The following is a 21,783-nucleotide window of genomic DNA, read 5'->3' as shown; positions in this document are numbered from 1 at the left end:
TTATTTTTTTTTTTTTGGTTTTGACATGTCATCAGCCAAGACTATTTTGTCGGTATTTTATTTTATAAAAAATTTACAAAATTTTATTTTTTTTAAGACAATTTTGTTGTTTTTTAATTTGATTTTTGTACCATTTTTTAAATATGATTTTTATAGAAATAGAAAATTATTTTTTAATTTAAATATTTAATATAATTTTTTTTTTTGATTTTGTGAAGTTTGTCGAATTTAATCTTTATAGAAAATTAAAATAAGGAACAAAAAATTGTAAGTCAAACTTAAAAAATCCAGAAAAAATTAAATTCATATATATATAGTCATTACTCCTACAATAGATTTATCAATAAATACCCTGTTGGAAAAGTCGGAAAATAGCCGACGAAACGTCCAGGAAATAAATTTGTTTTATTTGCATCTTCAAAAAATTGTCCAAAAATAACCCACCACAAAGAATAAAAAACTGAAAATTTTGTTTTTTGAATTATTTACCAAATTTCTTTGAAATAGGATTTTTATAGAACAGTTTTGGAAAACAAAAAAAAAATGTTAAAATTTTTTAGAACAAAATTATTTTTTTTTGATTTGGCATGTCATCATCAATCAGCCAAGAATATTTTGTCGGAATTTAATTTTTATAAAAAATGTAAAAAATTTAATTTTTTTAGGCAATTTTGTTGTTGTTTTTTTTTTAATTTGAACTTTTTTTTACAAAGTTTCTTTGAAATATTATTTTTATAGATATAGAAAAATTATTTTTTAATTTAAATATTTAATACAAATTTATTTTGTTTATTTTGTGAAGTTCAGCCAAGAGTATTGTCGTAAATTGATTCTAATAAAATAAATTGTCAAATTTATTTTTTTATAGAAATTTTGTTTTTTGTATTTTTTTTACCAAATTTCTTCGAAATAAGATTTTTATAGAACAATTTTTAGAAATTAAACAAAAAATGTTTTTTTTTTTTTTTTAATTTTTTAGAACAAAATTATTTTTTGTTTTTGGTTTTGCCATGTGATCAGCCAAGACTATTTTGTCGGAATTTTATTTTAATAAAAAAATTTACAAAATTTAGTTTTTTATAGACAATTTTGTTGTTGTTGTTTTTTTTAAGCTATTTTTTAAGCAAATTTCATCGACATATGCTTTTTATAGAACATTTGATTTTCATATTTTTTCTCATCCAATATTGACAAAATATGTTCAAATAAACTTCGACGAAATTTAAATTTAAAATTTGACTTGGCCGTTTTCGCCATGTATGGTTTATTTATTATTCCCTCTTGAAATCATTGAAATTTACATAAAAAATTAAGTATAATAGATTTTGAACTGATGTGAAATAAATTTAAAAAATGTGTTTGCTTAAATGTACTTAAATTCTAGCCCGTATAATTACGTTAAATGACCTCCAAATTGCTGTTACTTTTTCATAGTTTTAGAATCCCTTATTTATCGATTTAAAGTGAATATGTAGGCATGTTTTTTTTTATTATTTTCTACCGTTAACATAAAAATTTCTAATACAGTGGAACTTAAATAAATAAATAAAATATCTCTTTAATTAAATTTTTAACTAAATTATTTGTTATATTTTGGCTGAATTTTAATTTAATATAAAACTGTGTCAAATAGAATTTTTTTTATACAATTTTCTACTTTTTTAGAAAATTCGATTTTTCTAAAAACAAATTATGTTAAAATTTAATTTCTTATGGAATTTTTTTCTTTTTTTGAAATTTTATAACAAATTTCTACGAAATACTATTTTTAAAGATCATTTCTTGGAAATATAATTTTTATTTCTTTTCTCCCAAAATTTTGATATTTTATAGAAAATTTCGTGGTAATTAGATTTTACGGAAAATTTCATCGAGATTTGATTTTATATAAATTTAATAAAATTTATTTTTTTTTAGAAAATTATATTAATAATTTCACTTATATATCAAATAATTCAATGTTCATTCTTTCATTCTAAACACTGTCGACTGTGTGAATTGTAATGACGCAGATGATCTTTTTTAGACACGGGTGGAATATTTCTTGCTGCACAAAAACACTTAACTCAACATGTTGCTTGTTTTGATGATGATTCCATATCTATCAGCGCCAACTGGCAGAGGAAGAGACTAGCGAACAAACTTATAATCGTGTAACTGACCTTGACCGTATTTCGTGTGTTCTCATCTCTGTGATTTTAGGGTGTGAGGAAACAAAGAATTATCATTAGTAGAAGCAGGTTCTTAAACCCATTTCGATTATTTCATAATTGTCCAATATATAATTTTTATAATAAATAAACAAATTAATTGTCCTCGTTTGTTTAGAAATTTTACAAAGCACAAACATATTCGATGAACAGACACTTTTTTTTATCGATTCTATGCCATTTGATTTAGTTTCCTTGAATGGCTATTTCATTGGCGTTGTTCAATGGAATTTTTCGCTTTCATTGAAAAAAATCTATGGAGACATCATTGTTTCCCCAAGGACTTGCATGTCTTTGGGTAACAAAATAATAATATAAGATTTGGCCTGAATATGTCCACACCCTTGCCAAAGATAATGTGACATCATAACCAACCCTAATGTAAAAAATTGTTTTGGTCAAAAATATTTTTCATATAAAAAAATTAATATATTAAAATAATAAAATGTTAAACAAAAATTGAAATTTTTAAAGACAATTTGCAACACAATTTTCTATAAAAAATGGAATGATATTAGCTAATGAAATTTCCGTCATTAAGATTTATAGCCACAGTCGTTGGATAGGGTTGCTTAATTACGTTATTAATAGCCTTTTGAATATATGCATGCTTTTGATTTTCGTGCTCCAGGAATATTAATAAACTAAGAAAATTTCTATTCTTCTTCTATTTACAGAATAAACCTTTGGTTGTGGAACCCATTGACTTTGAAGGATTTATTGCCAAAAATAAAACATTAATACAAAATGATTCTCACAGGGAATTGCTTATGTATCCCAATGATGATGTTTCGGTTAGTAAAGGATTTTTTTTATTAAATAAAATAAATCAAAAATTTACTAAACCAATTTTTTCTTCTCTTTTTTTTAGGAAATCATTTTACCCCGCAAATTACGCACAAATTCCAAATCCATCACAGATTGCTTTGAGCCTCCAAATCTTGCCATCATATGTCCTATGCATGGTTCTAACGGAACCAATGGCTCACACAATGTCTCGCGACAAAATAGCACAGCTTCTGGTAGCCCACGCACAACACAACGCCAAATAAGTAACCAATCGACAACGTCTTCCAATGGTTCAGCCCATAATGGCCAAATATCACGAAAATCTTCACAAAACTCCTCTCAACTGGATACACTGAAATCACCCACGTCTTCACATGATTCCTATGAATCGGCATTGTCCTCCCATGGTGGTGGAGTTACAGCCGCTACCAGATCAATATCTTCCTCTAGTTCTACACTGAAATCAAGTAATTTGGCTCAGCCAGAAGAAGATGATGATTTAGATAATATAGGTGAATCGTTAATCAATAATGGATGTGTATCGACCGGACCGAAATCAGAATGTTCCCGGTTTACACGACAGGCCTTATATACGTATCGTGCTAAAAATCATTTGATACATTATAAATATAGTGCTTATGGTGGAACATGTCATGATTTACCCAAGTATGTGGAATTTATTTAAAAGGTTTGAGAGTTCTTGATGTTAATGATATTTGTTTTTGCTAGGTTATCGCCCAGTGAGGTGCTTCGAGAAGAAGTCTATGAAATCGATGCTGATCAAGATCGTATAGATGAGCAAATGTCTAGATCTCAAGCGGATTCCATTACCAAACAAGGATATTTGCTTAAAGGTCCAGATGCCGGTTCGGATCGTATGTTTGCTAATATTGGAAATAAATCTTTCAAAAGAAGGTGAGCAGTTTTTCTAAATTTAATTTTTTCAAAGATTTTATAATAATTTTAATTAATTTAATTACAGATACTGCTACTTAAGACAAGAAGTGGATGGTACTTATATTCTGGAATTGCATAAAGATGAAAAACAAGGAGAAGCAAAAGCCACAATAGTCATGGACTTTTGTACGGAAGTTGTGCAAGTAAGTGGAAAAAATAAGTCAAGCTATTAAGTAATGATTTGAGGTCTTTGGTTCTTGTGTAAAAATCCTCAATAATTTAAATAACAGACATAAAGAACAACGTATTTTAATTATTGACCAAGTAGGGGGCCTTATGGCCAAGAATTAAAATCGTATTCCGGTCGTTAGGGGAACTATAAAAAATGGAGCAATAATTTTTAGATTAATCCTATATATGGGAAGGGTTTAAAATAGCTCGCGATTTAAATTTTAAGACAAATCGAATGAATTTAACTACGACTACAAAATAAATGGAATATGGCTATAAGTAGCCAGCAAAGATACATAGTCGGTACCCGAGGGGCTGATTTGTGATTAGACTGTCGAATACGAGTCCATGAATTTTTGGGTAGTTTGTTTTCGAAGATGAAAAACCATAGACTCTGAAGTTCAACTGTATACATGGAAAGTCTTGGTAGCTATTTAATAGACACCAGTCGGTATTGATAAGATATCCGGAAGCCATGATTGTATAGTCGTCCGCTTGAAATGCAATCTTAATACCGTTAGGATGAAAGGGAATAGGAATAGAATGGGAAATGCTTCGCAGTTCTTGGGTTGTTCTTTTAACGATTTTGTATCCATAAAATGTCTTTGTTTCTTTTTTAATGTCATAAAACGCAGACAACCTTCTTATCTTCTGCATAACTTCAATTTTTTACACTCCACGAGAAATTCACAACTCCGTGTGGAACATTTCAGCCACAACATTTTTGAGAAATCTTTTGCAATTCGCGTAACAAGGCTATGGAACCATTTGCCTGCTATTGCTAAGGATTTTTCAATTTCTTCTCATACATTTAAAGATAGATTGACTTTGCATTTTCATAATAATCGTTTGAACTAGTCATGTTTCTCACTGACAATAATTTTATCACCATTTATTTGTTCATAATTATTTTATTTTTTTTTTTATAAAAGTGTGCGTTAGGTTTTTAGTTTTAGGATATTAGTTTTAAACATCACATTTCTTTGTTTTTATTTTCATAATTTTCATATATATTTCGTTTTATTATAGTATTTTTCACTTAATGTTTTTAAAATATGTATTAGTTAGTTTAATCATTTCAAGCAAATACCTGTAATCATTTGTATTATCTATCAACATATAGTCCGCATGGGCTCGGTTTGATTAAATAAAGATGAATATGAATATATGAATATGAAATGGTTAAACAATGCCGGCTGACGACCACACATATAACTCTTAGCCGGTGGAGACTATTCGCTCTGTTTGTTGTTCCCTAGATTGAACCTACTCCTATGCCGTAATATGGTAGAGATTTACCTGGAGGTACAGTTTCGTCCTTACAGAGCTCTGTTCACCAAGCAACACCTTTTGTTCGCCCTTGTTTATTTTCTACACTTCCTAAAGAACAGTTGTATGTCTCTATGTCAGATTATTTCAAATCTTTCATGCATTTGCTAGAAGTATGTACCTTATTACAGTACTTCAAAGGATTTTTAGTTTCCGAGTCCTTACGAATAATGGATTTGTTGTATATTTAATCGATGTTGAAACTCATAATCATTACCAAGATAGATGAGACAAATAGTTAGTGTTCAGGATGCGATGGATGCCCTTCTTCTCGAACAATTCTAAAATAGGTCTTTATAAATTTGCATCTAATCGCGATTGAAGTCAATGAGCTTCTTTACGTCAAGAACTGAAAAGCTTTTCAAAGTCCTGGAAATAAATAAAATCATTAGAAATTTCACCTAATTTGAGACTGGGAACACACCACCCAGCGCAAGCAAGAGATTTATGTTTAATTTGGTAATCCCATCCCATGGCGTTATATAGGAGATTTGGTGCATATTAAAATTAAGTCTCTTTGGCTTTATATGATTAAAAATATTTTGTTACGGCCCCTGGAATTATTGTGATTGTGTGTTAATTTGTTTTCTTTTTTTTTCAGAATCCCAAAAGAGGCCGCTATTGTTTCGAACTTCGCATGACCGAGGGTCATAAATCCTTTACATTGGCTGCCGAGAATGAAGATGATCTCAAAGATTGGCTTAACAAATTATCCTCTGTGCTACAACAAAATAAAATACAAGAAGATAAACGTGTTGCCTCTCTCGAAAGGACACCTCAGCCTTGTGCCAATAATGTTATGTTTGGTACACTCAAAGGCCTTGATCAATCGATGAATCCTCAACTTATTAAATATGGCAGGGAAACGGATATATCCATAGCACAAGCACGAAGAGAAAATCGACGACGTCTCTTTGCCAATTATCAATCACCTTCGAGGGCTACCCACAGCGATAATGTTGATCAGTATCGTGAACAATTTGGCAAACGGATGTTACTTACTTGCCGAAGTCTGCGATTTCGTTTGCAATGTCCCAAGGATAGTATGATATCAGCCGATGGTGATCATTTATGTCAAATTGAACCGTATATAACTAGTCTAGCCCTCTATGATGTTCGCGCCGGACGCAAACTAACCGAATCCTTTTATTTTAATATTAACGATGATCATGTACGGGATATGTTACCCCCCGAACCTGTACCCGATTCGGTGGCCTATTCGAATATTCCACGTAAAGATCAATACGATGAGCGTACACGACAAACATCACAAGCCTTTTGTACACTAATAGAAAATCTATCGGGTGATTTGCAGAAAAGCACAAAAGAACAATTTGCACAATTAAGGCAGGGTATCTTTTCTGTAACCGCTCCACATCCGGAAATATTTTTAGTCTTGAAAATAGAGAAAATATTACAATGTAATATTGTGCAAGCCGCTGAGCCATATTTGAAAGCAAATCGTGATCCTAAATTTGCTCAGAAATTACATAAAAATATTCGCAATTATTCCCAGAATATAGGACACTATCGTCAACCATTTGCTTGGGCCGCTAAGCCTTTATTTAAGCCCTATAGCAATGAATTGGATACGGATAAAAATGAATTCGAATTTAATATATTATATCGGCAGGAAATTAATAAACTTAAGGATGAGGAATTGTTAAAATTCCTAGTGGACTATCGTAAACCGGAAAAACTTAGTAAATTAACCGTAATTCCAGGACAATTTAAGCTAACAATAGAAGAAGTGGAAAAGGTTCCAGGTATGGTGGCCGTTAATCACTATGTTGTATAATGAAAACGACTATATGTTTGTTTGTATGTTTTTTGTCTACTCTCCTATCCTAGGTTCATTTACTAAATCTTTAGTTCCTGTGGTAAATAACTCCACGTCTTCCAAAACGCCCAGTTTGGAAATAACCGAATTCCAAAGTTCTTGTGAAAGAGATTGTCATCCCTATACAACATTTTGTAATCATTTGTTTGTGTATCCTTTAGCTTTGCAATTTGATAGCCAAAAGATATTCTCTAGAGCACGTAATATAACCGTGGTAGTTGAATTAAGAGATTCGGATAAAGAGAATTCGAAGCCACTAAAGGTAAGTAATGGAGCAAAGGATGAATGTTATGTTACTAATTATATAATAACTGTGAAATTTAAAAATTATCTGATATATATTATTCTACAACTTCCTTAAAATTATTTAATTTCGCTAAGGAATAGTTTAGCATGCTTCTAGGTGGTTGACGCAAAAATATTCGAACTAAAAATTTCATAAAATTCTTGAAATTGAATCTTTTTACTATAAAACATTTCAACAATAAATGTGAACCGAAAACTTTGAGTTGTAACTCGAAAATTGCGAGTTACAAAATTCCATAATTATTTACAAAATGAATCCTTGTAATTGAAATTATTTTCAAATTGTATTCTCTAATAATTTTTATACCCTCCACCATAGGATGGGGGGTATGTTAACTTTGTCATTCCGTTTGTAACACATCGAAATATTGCTCTAAGACCCCATAAGTATATATATTCTGGGTCGTGGTGAAATTCTGAGTCGATCTGAGCATGTCCGTCCGTCCGTCTGTTGAAATCCCGCTAACTTCCGAATGAAACAAGCTATCGACTTGAAACTTGGCACAAGTAGTTGTTATTGATGTAGGTCGGATGGTACTGCAAATGGGCCATATCGGTATACTTTTACATATAGCCCCCATATAAACCGATCCCCATATTTGGTTTGCGGAGCCTAAAAGAGAAGCAAATTTAATCCGATCCGGCTGAAATTTGGTATATGGTCTCAAATAACCATGCAAAAATTGGTCCACATCGGTCCATAATTATATATAGCTCCTATATAAACCGATCCCCAGATTTGGCTTATGGAGCCTCTAAGAGAAGCAAATTTCATCCGATCCGGCTGAAATTTGGTACATGGTGTTGGTATATGGTCTCTAACAACCATGCAAAAATTGGACACATCGGTCCATAATTATATATATCCCCTATATAAACCGATCCCCAGATTTGGCTTGCGGAGCATCAAAGAGAAGCAAATTTAATCCGATCCGGCTGAAATTTGGTGCATGATGTTGGTATATGGTCTCTATCAATCATGCGAAAATTGGTCCACATCGGTTCATAATTATATATAGCCCCCATATAAACCGATCCCCAGATGTGGCTTGCGGAGCCTCTAAGAGAAGCAAATTTCATCCGATGCGGTTGAAATTTGAAACATGGTGTTAGTATATGGTCTCTAACAACCGTGCCAGAATTGGTCCATATCGGTCCATAATTATATATAGCCTCCATAGAAAACGGTCTCCAGATTTGACCTCCGGAGCCTCTTGGAGGAGCAAAATTCATCCGATCCGATCTAACAACCATTCCAAAATTGGTCAATATCGCTCTATAGTTATAAAAATATAGCAGATCCCCAATCACACAAAAATTGGTCCATATCGGTCATAATCATGGTTGCCACTCGAGCCAAAAATAATCTACCAAAATTTTATTTCTATAGAAAATTTTGTCAAAATTTTATTTCTGTAGAAAATTTTGTCAAAATTTTATTTCTATAGAAAATTTTGTCAAAATTTTATTTCTATAGTAAATTTTGTTAAACTGAATTATATACGTATTTAATCGGTCTTACGACCGTATATACTTGTTTATTATTAAATTATTAGTTTTCTTCTCCAAAATGTATTAGAAATACCTGTAAATGTTTTCTAATATCCACCTAAAAGTATGCTATATATAATGTCAATTGTTACAACGAAAACATAATTTGTCAATGTATGTATAATTCATTTTACTTTCTTTCTCTTCTAGTGCATATATGGTCGTCCGGGCCATGATTTTCTGGTCTCACACATTGCCTGCCCTGTCCTCCATCACAATACCACACCCACGTGGTATGAAGAATTGAAATTACGTTTGCCCTTAGGCATATTCCCTGAACATCATTTGTTATTCTCATTTTATCATGTCTCATGTAATCTGGGTAAGAAACGTGATGCGTCCGCTTCGTTTGAGACTCCCATTGGTTATGCTTGGTTACCTTTGTTGCAAAAGGGCAAAATCAATTTGGACGAACAAGTAATACCAGTAGCTGCATCTTTACCCGTTGGCTATTTAAGCATACAACCATTGGGTTTGGGCAAAGGGGTAAGTGATCAATTTGAAAAAATATATAAAAAAGTCCATGCAGCAGATAGAAAAAAAAGCAAATACCACACACAACGAAATTTATTAATAGATCAGCAGTATATCTGCAACACAAGTGAAAGCAGTGATTAGTTGCTAAAATATTTTAGTTCAATAATAAATAAAACTTTAGCCTCCAATAAAACCATATTGCAATGAATTTTCTTACAAAATAAAAAAAATCGGCAAAAATCTAATTTTCCTCGAAAATTCTAGGGTAATTAAGTTTTCAAATTTTCGTAAAAAAAACTAAAACCTCATTCACATTACACTTTCAAAATCCACTTTTACTAGATTTCAACTGTGAGCTGCCTTATAAAAAGCATTTTAAAAACCATTTTAGTAGATTTCGAGCTTAATGTGAACGGAATTTCGAATCTTTCTTGCATTTGCTAGAAGTATGTACCCTATTATAGTCTTTTAAAGGATTTTTAGTTTCCGAGTCCTTACGAATAATGGATTTGTTGTGTATTTAATCGACGTTGAAACTCATACTCATTACCAAGAAAGATGAGACAAATAGTTAGTGTTCAGGATGCGATGGATGCCCTTTTTCTCCAACAACTCTAAAGTAGGTCTTTCTAAACTTGCATCTAGTCGCGATTGAAGCCAATCAGCTTCTTTACGTCAAGGACTAAAAAGCTTTTCAAACTCCTGGAAATGTAAACGGGCTATAAAATGGAAAATGTTAAATTAAATGGAAATCACATTTATGTTTTTTTTTACTTAAATCTGACATTGCATCGGAAATGTCAGCAATAAAGAAGAAAAAGAAGGAAATCACATTTTCATAGAAATTTCTGTGGTAGTCTGATTAGGAATATTGTAGAAAATCGGGTTTTCATAGACAGCTCGATGGTAATCAAATCGGATACCCATCGATTTATCTTTGAAAATTCGATTGCGATGGACATTGAAAATAGGTTTCTATAGGCCGAAAGTCTTTTAATTCTTTAAGTTTGATCGCTTCCAAATTTCCACCTAGTTCTATTTTATATCCTCGTTTCATAAGGAGCTGTAACTCAATTGGCAATGATTACTAACTTTTTATTTTATTCACCCTCACCACCACCATATATATTTTGCCTGTTGAATCTGCTTTTCATCTAAACGCATAATGTTTAACGTCCTACATCACATGGATCATACTTTGCCACAATTACACATCAATTACTTACACCATCTTTACTATCACAATTGCCACGAAACAAAATCATCTTTGCTTGCCTTGCTATTTTCGGATATCTACAAAAAATTACCCTACTTTTAGCAGAATTGTGGACCCGAAGTACAATGGATCGATAATCAACGACCTCTCTTTGCTGTCAGCTTACGCATGGATTCGACAGTCCATACAGCGGATCAACATTTACACAATTTCTTTGTACATTGTGAACGATTGTTGGAGGGTGGTAAAACATCGGCTATGCCAGCAGAGACGGAAACTTGTAAAATCCTTAAGGCAGCCCATGCTATAGACATTACAAGTCTTATAAATTTCCTACCGACACTGCTAAATGAACTCTTTACAATGCTGGTACATACGCACTCTGAGGAAGTGGGTTTGAATATCATTCGTCTGTTGATTAATATAATTCACATGATTACGGAAGAGGCTGGACGCAAAGAATTGTTAACTTCTTACGTGACATACGTTTTCCATGCCCCATATTATTCACAGAAAATCACTCGTACAGTACATGGAGAATTATGCAGACATTTACCCACTATCTTACATCCCAACAATACCGATTTCTTGGTGGTGAATAAATTCATGCGGTATTCGAGTATCTTTTTTGATTTGATTATCAAGAGTATGGCTCAACATTTATTGGACACCGGACGTATTCGTATGCTACGTAATGAACGTTTTCCCAAAGAGTTTCCTACACGCTTGGAGAATCTCATTAAAGTGCTAATACCCTATCTGATATCACGCTACAAGGATCTTCCGGTGGAGACACAATACTTGAACAAATCACTATCGCAATTTGTACGTAAATGTTTGACTTTTATGGATCGGGGATTTGTTTTCAAACTCATACGTTATTATATGGAACAATTCTCACCGGGAGATCCTAGAGTTTTACAGGAATTTAAATTTAATTTCCTCCAAGAAATTTGTCAACATGAGCATTATGTACCCTTCAATTTGCCGCTTGTTATGAATCCGAAGAATCGGCCACCAGAAATGATGCAGCATTTCAATTTAACCGAGGAGTTTTGTAGGCAACATTTCCTATCTGGCTTACTACTGCAAGAGTTGAAGAGTAGCTTGAATGAAATTGGTCATGTACGGCGACATGCCTTGAAGGTTTTGAAAAATTTGCTGGCCAAACATGAATTGGATGACCGTTATCAGAATCGTGGCCAATTGTCACGTATAGCCTTGCTCTATGTTCCCTGGCTGGGTATAGTCATGGATAATATTCAACGTATAAATGATTTATCTGAGGTGTGTACCCCCAATGGTCATGTTTATGCAGATTCCGCCTCTTACACTCAACGCCTGTCATGCTCCAGTAGTTATGTCTTCGGCAAAGATTCCATTTTGAATTCCAGTTCCTCGAGTACTCCCAGAGGTAAAAATCGGGCTACTCTACACATTGATCAACCCAGTCCTTTAAGGGCTTCGGTTCATATAAAGGAAACAAATTATTTTGCAGCAATTGCCGGTTCCCTGATTAATCAAAATGGATGTTCAGATACATCACTTAACTCCCTCAATTCTGACTCGCAGAATTCCCAAGATACCACTCTGGGAGCGAACAACAATGGCACAACTAATGGTCATAACGATTGTAATGAAGTTGCCTTGAGAAATGGCCATAATCGTTCCATAAGTGTTACCCACACCTTGGTGCAACAACGATTTGATAAATTCTCCGCTTCTGAGAGTAAAGATTTTCTCCTAGGTTTCCTCTTTGTCATCAAACATTTGTCCAAGGAACAAATGATAGGCTGGTGGCAGAATTGCAATGAGACCGAGACCATGAATTTTTTGACCATATTGGAGTTGTGTCTCCTGCAATTCCGCTATGTTGGCAAGAAGAATCTCAATTTGAGCGAAGAGTCTAAAGATGCCCGAGCCTTGAGGGCCGCCAAAGCGAGTACCCTGCCAGCTAGATGCTCTCCAGCTAACATGGAACAGACTGTACATGAAACCGGGACACTAAATCACACTCAGAATCGTGAGAATTTACTGGACGAAACGGCCAGAAATCAAAGGGCTTTGTATGAATCGAATTTGGCCACGGAAGTGGGTATGATTATACTCGATTGTTTGGGTTTGTTTGCGGTGCAATTCAAGCATAAACTCTTGGATAGTTTGATATTACCGAAATTTGCCCGTGTCTATTTGAAGTTCCTGCAATTGGGCCAATCGGAAAGTTTATCGAAACACGTGTTTGCGGCTTTAAGGGCCTTTATCAATAACTTTTCCCCAGCTTTTTTCAAAGGCAATGCCATATTATGTGGCCAGATGGTATATGAGCTGCTGAAAGCCTGTGATAGTCGTCTAGTACAGATACGACATGATTCCTGTGCTGTTTTATATCTGCTGATGCGTAGTAACTTTGAATTTAGTGGCCGTAAGGGTCTAACCCGGGTCCATTTACAAGTCATTATATCGGTATCACAAATGATAGGCAATGTCATTGGACTCAATAATGCTCGATTCCAGGAAAGTTTATCCATTATTAATAGTTATGCCAACAGTGATAAGGCTATGAAAGGTACTGGTTTCCCCATGGAAGTTAAAGATCTTACAAGAAGAGTTCGAACGGTCCTTATGGCCACCGCTCAAATGCAAGCCCATCACATGGATCCGGAAAGGCTACTTGAATTGCAATATTCCTTGGCAAATTCTTATGCCTCAACGCCTGAACTGCGACATACTTGGCTTGTGACTATGGCTCGTAAACATGAACAGAATGGTAATATCTCAGAGGCTGCTTGCTGTCATTTACACATAGCTGCTCTTATGTCTGAATATCTAAGGCTCAAAGGATGTGGCAATATCAAATGGGGTTCTTCAGCTTTTGCCAAAATTTCCCGTAATATACATCGTGATGAACAGGGTTTGAAATTGGATGCTGGTTCCCAGGATTCTCAATATACAGAGCATATGCTTTTGGAACAATTGAAACAATGTGCTTTGTTCTTGGACACCGCCGAACGTTATGAATGTCTGGGAGAGCTGTATAAGTTGATAATGCCCATCTATGAGAGAACACGAAATTACAATGATTTACAAGAATCACATGAACATTTGGCAAAGGCATATGCCAAAATTATCGAAGTTAATCGTTCGGGAAAACGTATGTTGGGTAGATTCTATCGTGTTGTTTTCTATGGTGTGGTAAGCATTCATCGTAAAGTTGTAACATTGGATTGGGGGTTTAAACTAACTTTGGATTCTTTTTTGTTTACAGAATTACTTTGAAGAAGATCATGCTGTGGAGTATGTCTACAAAGAACCCAAACTTACCTCATTGAGTGAGATATCTGAGCGTTTGGCCAAGCAGTATAAAGAGAAATTTGGTGCTGATGTTGTTAAAATGATTATGGATTCATCGCCGGTAAGTTGGAATTTAACAAAAATTGCGATAAAAAAATAATTAAAGGCCAAGGTGATTTGAAATATTTTGGATAAGAATTTGAACTCTAGCTTTAGCACAAATTTTTCTACTTTACATTTACATTATGTAATATTTACATTTGTAAATAGTGCCAGAGGTAGGGTTAAGCGTGCCGAAAATGTATATATAACATATTTATGTTACTATGGGGATACTCTGCTAGTAACATTTTATGTAATGTTGAAGAAGAGCCTAAAAGTATGCATTTCTCGAGGTAATTTTTTACAAATTGTTAGTATAACAAGTGAAATTGCTATAACCCTAGTGTTGCAATCTGACAGCTGACAGTTCTATCGTAAAGGTGGGTATTCCGAATTTAGCCAGTATTCTATTAGCCGATAAAATGAATAATATATCTGTAAAAGCAGAATAACATAGCCTTTTTGGAAAATTATAAGATAACTTGGTGGGGAATGATCAAAAGCAACAATTGATAAAGTTCATTTTCTCTAAAATTTAAAATTATTAAAGAGAAGAAACCGCGATTTTAGTGCGATAATGATAACTTAATTAGGTTATACGTACTTAGAACGTTTTGACCAAAGACAACATACTTTAAAAGATGGGAAATTGGTTTGCGTCATACCAAATGTTGCATTGACGGCGCTAGGTCCGTACATGTTTGTAATTTCTTTTATTTACATTTTGTTTTAATGAAAAACTTAATTTTTTAAATTGAACAATGGTAAATTTTGAGCAATAAATTAAAAATTATATTTTCCCGTTTGTCCAAGATATTTCCAACTCTTAATTTCTTTTTATATGCATTTTAATGTGTCGAACCACACGCGTAAACGACAAATAGGGAGAACAATGGTTTGATGTTCTCAGCAGCCAATTTCCCATCTTCTAAAGTATTGTCTTTGGTTTTGATATACGAGAGCTATTTGTGTTGTCTACAACAACTTAAAAGATTCATCTCGCACAAAAAATGGATTAAATCATTAACATTTTCGTGCGATTATTTTTTACAACTTTCGACATAGATTAACTCAGTAAAAGTACATCCATGAATTTAATACAATTTTTGGTGATGATGGTAAATTCAACCGAGGTCGGAGTTCACTCGTGAAAGTCGTCCAAAATCAGTTGTAATCCCGGAAACCATTGATGCTATGCCCCAACTGATATTGCAGGATCTTCATGTGACCTATCGTGAGATTGAGACAATATGTTATTAGGCATTAGTGGGACGGGTATACATTCAATATTGCATGAACATTTGGCCGGCATTGGATCTACGCAATTGCTCAAAAATTGTGTCGATCGGTTGAAATAAATGCTCGAAAACACGATTGCAGTGTTTCGAAAAACGTCCATGACATCGAGCCAGGTGATGAGTCGTGGATTTACGTAACATATGAGCCCGAAAGTGAACACAGTCGACTGTATGGGTATCTCAAGACGAAAATTTTCGTGACTCACGCTCATGGCAACGGCGTGAGTGTGCGTGAGCATGATTAATATACCAAAATTTCGTGCGTGAGTCCTACCAAACAAAATAGTGCGTTAGTAAGATTTTCCCGTCGTAAGTGTGCGTGAGCGTGAGTAAACTATTACTCACGTGCACACTAAGGTTTGCGACTGTCGCAAAGTTGTAAACGTCGTAAACGTCACATACACGCCGTAATTGTAGAAAAAGTAGCAATGTTCAAAAAATTATTAACCCTTTCACTACCTATGTCCACTTAGAAGGACATTCGAAAAAGACACCAAATTCTATTTCCCTACTTAGTTTCGATTTATTACTCGATGTTATTTTAAAGTAGAGGCTTTAAACTAAATAAGCTATAAATATTTTCCTTATAGGTGGGCACTAAAATACACTTTTATGAACTTCTTTAACAATAAACGAAAAATATGAAAATTTGAGACAATTTTTCTATTGTATGTTTCTAGTAAATGGACATTCATACAAAAACTAGTTTGAGTTTATTGAATTATCACTTTGAAAGATATTATAGGCCAAACAGCGCTTATTTTCCGTAAGGCCATTTGGTCACAATTCAAGAATCAAGTTTCCAGAACAATCTCATATAGCTCTTGAAGTAATTGAGGTAGGTTCTCAAAATGAAAATTTTTGTTCTACATGCTGTTAGTACTTGGAAAAACCGAAGAAAAATTTAAGTTTTTAACATTAGGTTTATTTCGGTAGTGAAAATGAAAGTTAACGAGTTTAAAAAACTTGAGAATATAGTTATTTCAATTGTAAACTCGAATGGCAGAAGTTTGCTTAAATTGAGTTCATAATGAGTACATTTTACTAAAATTGTACATGTCTTGAAGTTCGTTAACTTCGCTAAAGACATTTTAACAATTTTTAAATCCAATTTTTTCTTTCAACATATGAAATTTTCTTAAACAACAGAAAAAAATTAATTATTTTTAAAAAAAATTTCTTCAGTTTGACAAAAAGTATTAACTTATTTATAACATGTTGCAATTTTAGTTAAAATTGTCTAAAATAAACCTACATTTTCTTCCACGTTGGGTTCACATTTGTACTCGATGGTGCACGGTCGGTACTCGCTCATAGTTAACCTACCACAAATTACTGCAGAAACTGAAAAGAAGGAAAACTACTTAAGTGATTCGCTGTTTAGAAAGAATTTTATAAAATCACTTTTTGACTTATTAGAGCCAATTTTCATACCCATTAAAATTTTTCAAAATTGTAGCTAGTCATTCGTTAATGCAACTAAAGCTTGGATAGACATTATGGACCACGAAAACCAAGAATAGTTTAAAGTTGTGAATGAGAGTTGTAAATCTAGTAGAGTTTTGAATAAATACAATATAAAGCATTTTTTGCATACCTTTTATCGGGGAGCTTAAGTGAATGAAATTAAAAAATATTCACAATTTCTTTACTTTAAAATTAGGTTTCCTACACTAGGTTACGACTTTTGCGACATACGTATTATACCGTCGTAAATGTATGTCGCAAAAGTCACAGTTTACGACAGGCCAACCCTGCTCACACATCGGCACAAATAACTGCATGTTTGAGCACTCAAACCATCGATTTGATGAGTCATCCGCCATATAGTTTTGACTTGGCATCGAATGACTTCTTCTCATGTAAAATATAAAATATATGTATGTAAAATATAAAATGAGAGGTCAACGCATGTTTTTTTTTTTTGGGAGCCACCGTGGTTCAATGGTTAGCATGCCCGCCTTGCATACACAAGGTCGTGGGTTCGATTCCTGCTACGACCGAACACCAAAAGTTTTTCAGCGGTGGATTATCCCACCTCAGTAATGCTGGTGACATTTCTGAGGGTTTCAAAGCTTCTCTAAGTGGTTTCACTGCAATGTGGAACGCCGTTCGGACTCGGCTATAAAAAGGAGGTCCCTTGTCATTGAGCTTAACATGGAATCGGGCAGCACTCAGTGATAAGAGAGAAGTTCACCACTGTGTTATCACAATGGACTGAATAGTCTAAGTGAGCCTGATACATCGGGCTGCCACATAACCTAACCTAACGCATGTTTTGGAGATACCTCAATCAGAGTTGAAAAAGTCCTTCGACAATCGGTTCAAAAGCATGCAAATGTGTATAGATCTTATGGGAATAGATTGAAAAACAAATCGATTTTCATTGATGAATATTTATTTTTGTTCTCTAAACCCGAAATATAAAAGGCAACCGTCGTCTATTCATTTTCATGGATATCGGGAACTAGTATTTGATATTAGAAATTTCGGTGTAATTTTATTTTTTGTTAGTGTATAAGCAGCTATTAAGCGTTTAGACATTAGTTGAAACATCCTAAAAGTATGCTAGAATATTTGCTACATTGTTGTCAATTATGATGGGTACTTTTAACAATGTATTAATCCGATAGTATATTTGAATCTGGCCTAAAAGTATACTATATTAATATAAAGAAGGATCATCGCAATTATTTAACACAGACCAAGCAACGGTGGCGTTGACTGGAACTATACATGACTAGGATAAAGTGTCGCAATGGCATCTTTCTTTAAACACGAAAACAAATATGATAATACCATTATGAACATTTAAAAATTAAACCTTATTTTGTATAATACTCTATGTATAATTTAGACAATACATTATGGTCTTAAGAGTTTCCTGCTTAGCTTTGATTGTGTCATTTACGTAAAAAACAGACTCAATAAATACAAATTACAAATTAAATTAAAATCTTTCTTTGTCGAATTTGAACCGTAGAAATTTAATTTATTATTTTTAATGTATTCGTATAATTTATTATTGTATATTTAATCTTGAATAGGTTGATATTAATGAACTGGATCCTAAATTGGCTTACATACAAGTAACCCATGTCATACCGTTCTTTACAAAAGATGAGCTCGATCAAAGACTGAATGAGTTTGAACAAAATCATGATGTTGATACATTCATGTATGAGACGCCATTTACAAAGTCCGGTACTGCCAGAGGTTCGGTGGAAGAGCAATGGAAACGGAAAACTGTTATAAAAAGTAAGTGCAGCCAAAATAATTTAACTTTTTGTTTTTTGTGAAATAGTTAAACTAAACATTTATTTATTTTGGATAATTTTTCAATCTTTCATCTCTTCACAGCTACTTATTCATTTCCTTATGTTTTAAAACGGATACCCGTTAAATCAAGGGAAATTATTGAATTAAGTCCCATAGAAGTGGCCATAGATGAGATGCAAACCAAGGTTTCGGAATTGGAAGAAACAATATTGCCACCAGCTGATGTAAAGAAATTGCAATTGCGGTTACAAGGCAGTGTTGCGGTACAAGTGAATGCAGGTCCCTTGGCTTATGCTCAGGCTTTCCTCGATCCCAAAGTGATAAATAATTTTTCTGTAGATCGTGTAGAAGATCTCAAGGATGTTTTTAGGTAAGCTTGGTGGTTTTTATTGTTCTAACAATAAACAGAAGAGTTTCCATACAGGGCATTTGTTTTATACAAATGACTGAAATGCATAGAAGTAAATTTCAGAATTGCATTCATTATAGTTCTAAGTTGGGCAAAAAGTGACTTATGCTAGGGTCACACTGGGCAAATATTTGACAGAAATCAAAAAGAATCCGTCGCCACAACCAAACCAGCGGACATTTCTACCTCATATTGGATATCTAAGATCATGATTATCAAAAACCGTATCCAGATATTTGAAAAATGGTTCTGGAAAAATGTTTTCCAAATGTTTGCCTAGTGTGACCATAGCCTTACAGAATGCATGAATATAAAGGATTATTTCAGTGCATCCATACTGAAGGAAATAGTATTAAATTATTATTCTTATACTGAAATATTTGTTTTTAGATCGAAAACCTTTGTTGTTAGTACCAATTTCATTTAATATCATAATTTCTTATGGTTTTAAATTCTTTAATAAATAAATATTTGTTTTCCTTTTTTTAAACCGTATATTTTCTTCTCCTCCAGGGATTTCATTGGTGTGTGCCACACAGCTTTACAGCTAAATGCTCGCATGATCAGCAGCGATCAAAAGGAATATCATAATGCTCTCAAAGAGAATTATCAAAAAATGTGCCAGGATTTAGGTGAACTATTGGATGAATCATTTCAACCGCTCGATGATAGTGCCCATAATACTCAACGCAATAGCATGGCATTATTCAATGCTATCAGTGGAACGTCGAATAATTCAAGTACTGCCTAAACTTAAACAAATCAAAGAACAACTAAAAATTTATCGAATGTAGTTTAGTTTATATTATATAGATATCAATGTATGTGATTTTGTATCTTGTGAGTCCGCGTATCTAGAAAGGGTAGGCGATTTAATCCTCCTGAATAAGTGGTAGTCGTGTGATGATGGTGATAAAAAAAATGTATTGTCTATCTAAGAGAATATTCTATGTTACTACTAAAACAACTCAATCAAAACAAAAAAAAAATAGATGTATTTTAGATATGATCTTTTAGAATTTTCACCAAATATTTTCTTATTAACTACGTTCTACACTCAATTGTTTGTCTGACTGTCTGTATATTAGAATCGTAATTGTAATGAATTCATACCAAATCAAATGGGTTTTCACTCAAAAACCATTTTTCACATTGAATAGCGTATTTGTATATGGGTTTTGTCTTGGTGATCTATGAATGGTAACAGAAGCATTAGAATGTCATTATTTTCCTTTATGATTTTTTTTTTTACTTAATCATCTCTATACTATCTGACTGTCTTTGAATTTTTTATACCGTATCATTTTTATTTTCGTACTATAGATATTTTTTGAATGTGATGGTTTTTTTTATGATTTAATTTTTTTGTAGCAAAATGTCAAGAATTTGTTCAAAAATTTGTTTATTTGTTTTTAATTTTAATATTTTCGATTTTTTCATTTTTAGGTTTTGGGTTCGCCGTTTAAAATACACCCACACCAACATATATACAGAAAACACATTTTATTTATTATTAGTGTTTTAATGATAGATATGACAAACAACCTTAAATCAAAATCTTATTAAATTTTTCCTGCCAAGATGAACACAAAGAATTCGAAAATATTTTTTAATTTTTATTTGGGAATATTCTATTTTTTATTTTTATATTTTTCGTTCTAGGGCAGTTTAACTGTGAAATTAAATATTTTTTGTTAATTATTTTTAAATACTTTTTTTGTAACTATTTTAATTTTTATACTGAACTAATTGTGCATTTACTTTAAGCTTTAATCCTCCAACTAATTTAGCTTTCTTTGTGTCTAGATGCTGTCACTCTAGAAGTGAACAAATTAATCAAAAAATACTATACAAGTAACTCTAAGATGATAAATTAAATATTAAAAGAAAAAAACATAAATCATTTACATACATTAGATAACTTTAAAAGTAGTAGACTTTGTACTATGTATGTCTCCACTATCTCTAAGTCTCTTAAAGAAATTAAAAAAAAAGAAAAACAATACTACAAAAATATCTATACCTTTCTATGTATAATTGACACATTTAAGATATTTTCCCTTAAACTTTAAATGAAAAAAAAGTTCAAATTCAATTCTCTATGACTTTTTAAGTGTTTTTTTTTGTATATGAATTGATTATTAACTTAAATATATATCTACTTTATATAGGAAAATGATTGCCTCTTATTTTATATTTTGATGTCGTTTTTGTGGACGTCCAAAAATTTGTATATTTCTTAGTTTTAAACAATAACTTAGAGAATTAATTTTGAAACTAATGATGATATTTTTCGTGGTATATTAAATAATTTCTAATGTTTAAAGCAAATTACCAAAGTATTTTAATTATATGAGAAAGTATCGTATAATAAAAAATATTAGTTGCTAATATATATACACATACACACAAAATCCATTATACACACTAAATCAACCTATCTACATTTATACATCATATATATTTATAGCTATGATATTTTTCATTGTTTTTTTTTTCTATTTATAATTCTAAATATTAGTTATTCCTTACACTGTGTATGTATATCTAATACGTTA

General features: G+C 32.6%; 1 protein-coding gene across 3 annotated transcripts in view; it reads left to right on the top strand.

The window, feature by feature from the left end:
• The window catches only part of Ziz (dedicator of cytokinesis protein Ziz), a 106,418-nt gene extending 85,017 nt beyond the window's left edge, over nt 1-21,401 (top strand). Inside the window, exons 2-14 of one of the 3 annotated variants that reach the window (XM_075297382.1) lie at nt 2,888-3,004; nt 3,082-3,665; nt 3,729-3,914; nt 3,982-4,099; nt 6,058-7,222; nt 7,308-7,558; nt 9,304-9,639; nt 10,952-14,038; nt 14,112-14,258; nt 18,585-18,795; nt 18,898-19,186; nt 19,739-19,965; nt 20,672-21,401. In XM_075297382.1, coding sequence (XP_075153497.1) covers nt 2,888-3,004; nt 3,082-3,665; nt 3,729-3,914; nt 3,982-4,099; nt 6,058-7,222; nt 7,308-7,558; nt 9,304-9,639; nt 10,952-14,038; nt 14,112-14,258; nt 18,585-18,795; nt 18,898-19,186; nt 19,739-19,965; nt 20,672-20,691 — 6,738 coding nt within the window. In that variant the 3' untranslated portion in view covers nt 20,692-21,401. Of the gene's footprint in view, nt 1-2,887; nt 3,005-3,081; nt 3,666-3,728; nt 3,915-3,981; nt 4,100-6,057; nt 7,223-7,307; nt 7,559-9,303; nt 9,640-10,948; nt 14,039-14,111; nt 14,259-18,584; nt 18,796-18,897; nt 19,187-19,738 lie in introns of all 3 variants that reach the window. The other 2 variants (XM_075297381.1, XM_075297383.1) reach the window with 2 other exon arrangements.
• Nucleotides 21,402-21,783: the final 382 nt, after the last annotated feature.

Source organism: Haematobia irritans, chromosome 2 (genome assembly GCF_050003625.1).
Source record: "Haematobia irritans isolate KBUSLIRL chromosome 2, ASM5000362v1, whole genome shotgun sequence".
NCBI lineage: Eukaryota > Metazoa > Arthropoda > Insecta > Diptera > Muscidae > Haematobia > Haematobia irritans.
Note: the sequence above shows the minus strand (reverse complement) of the source record. Positions and strands in the feature narration are given on the sequence as shown.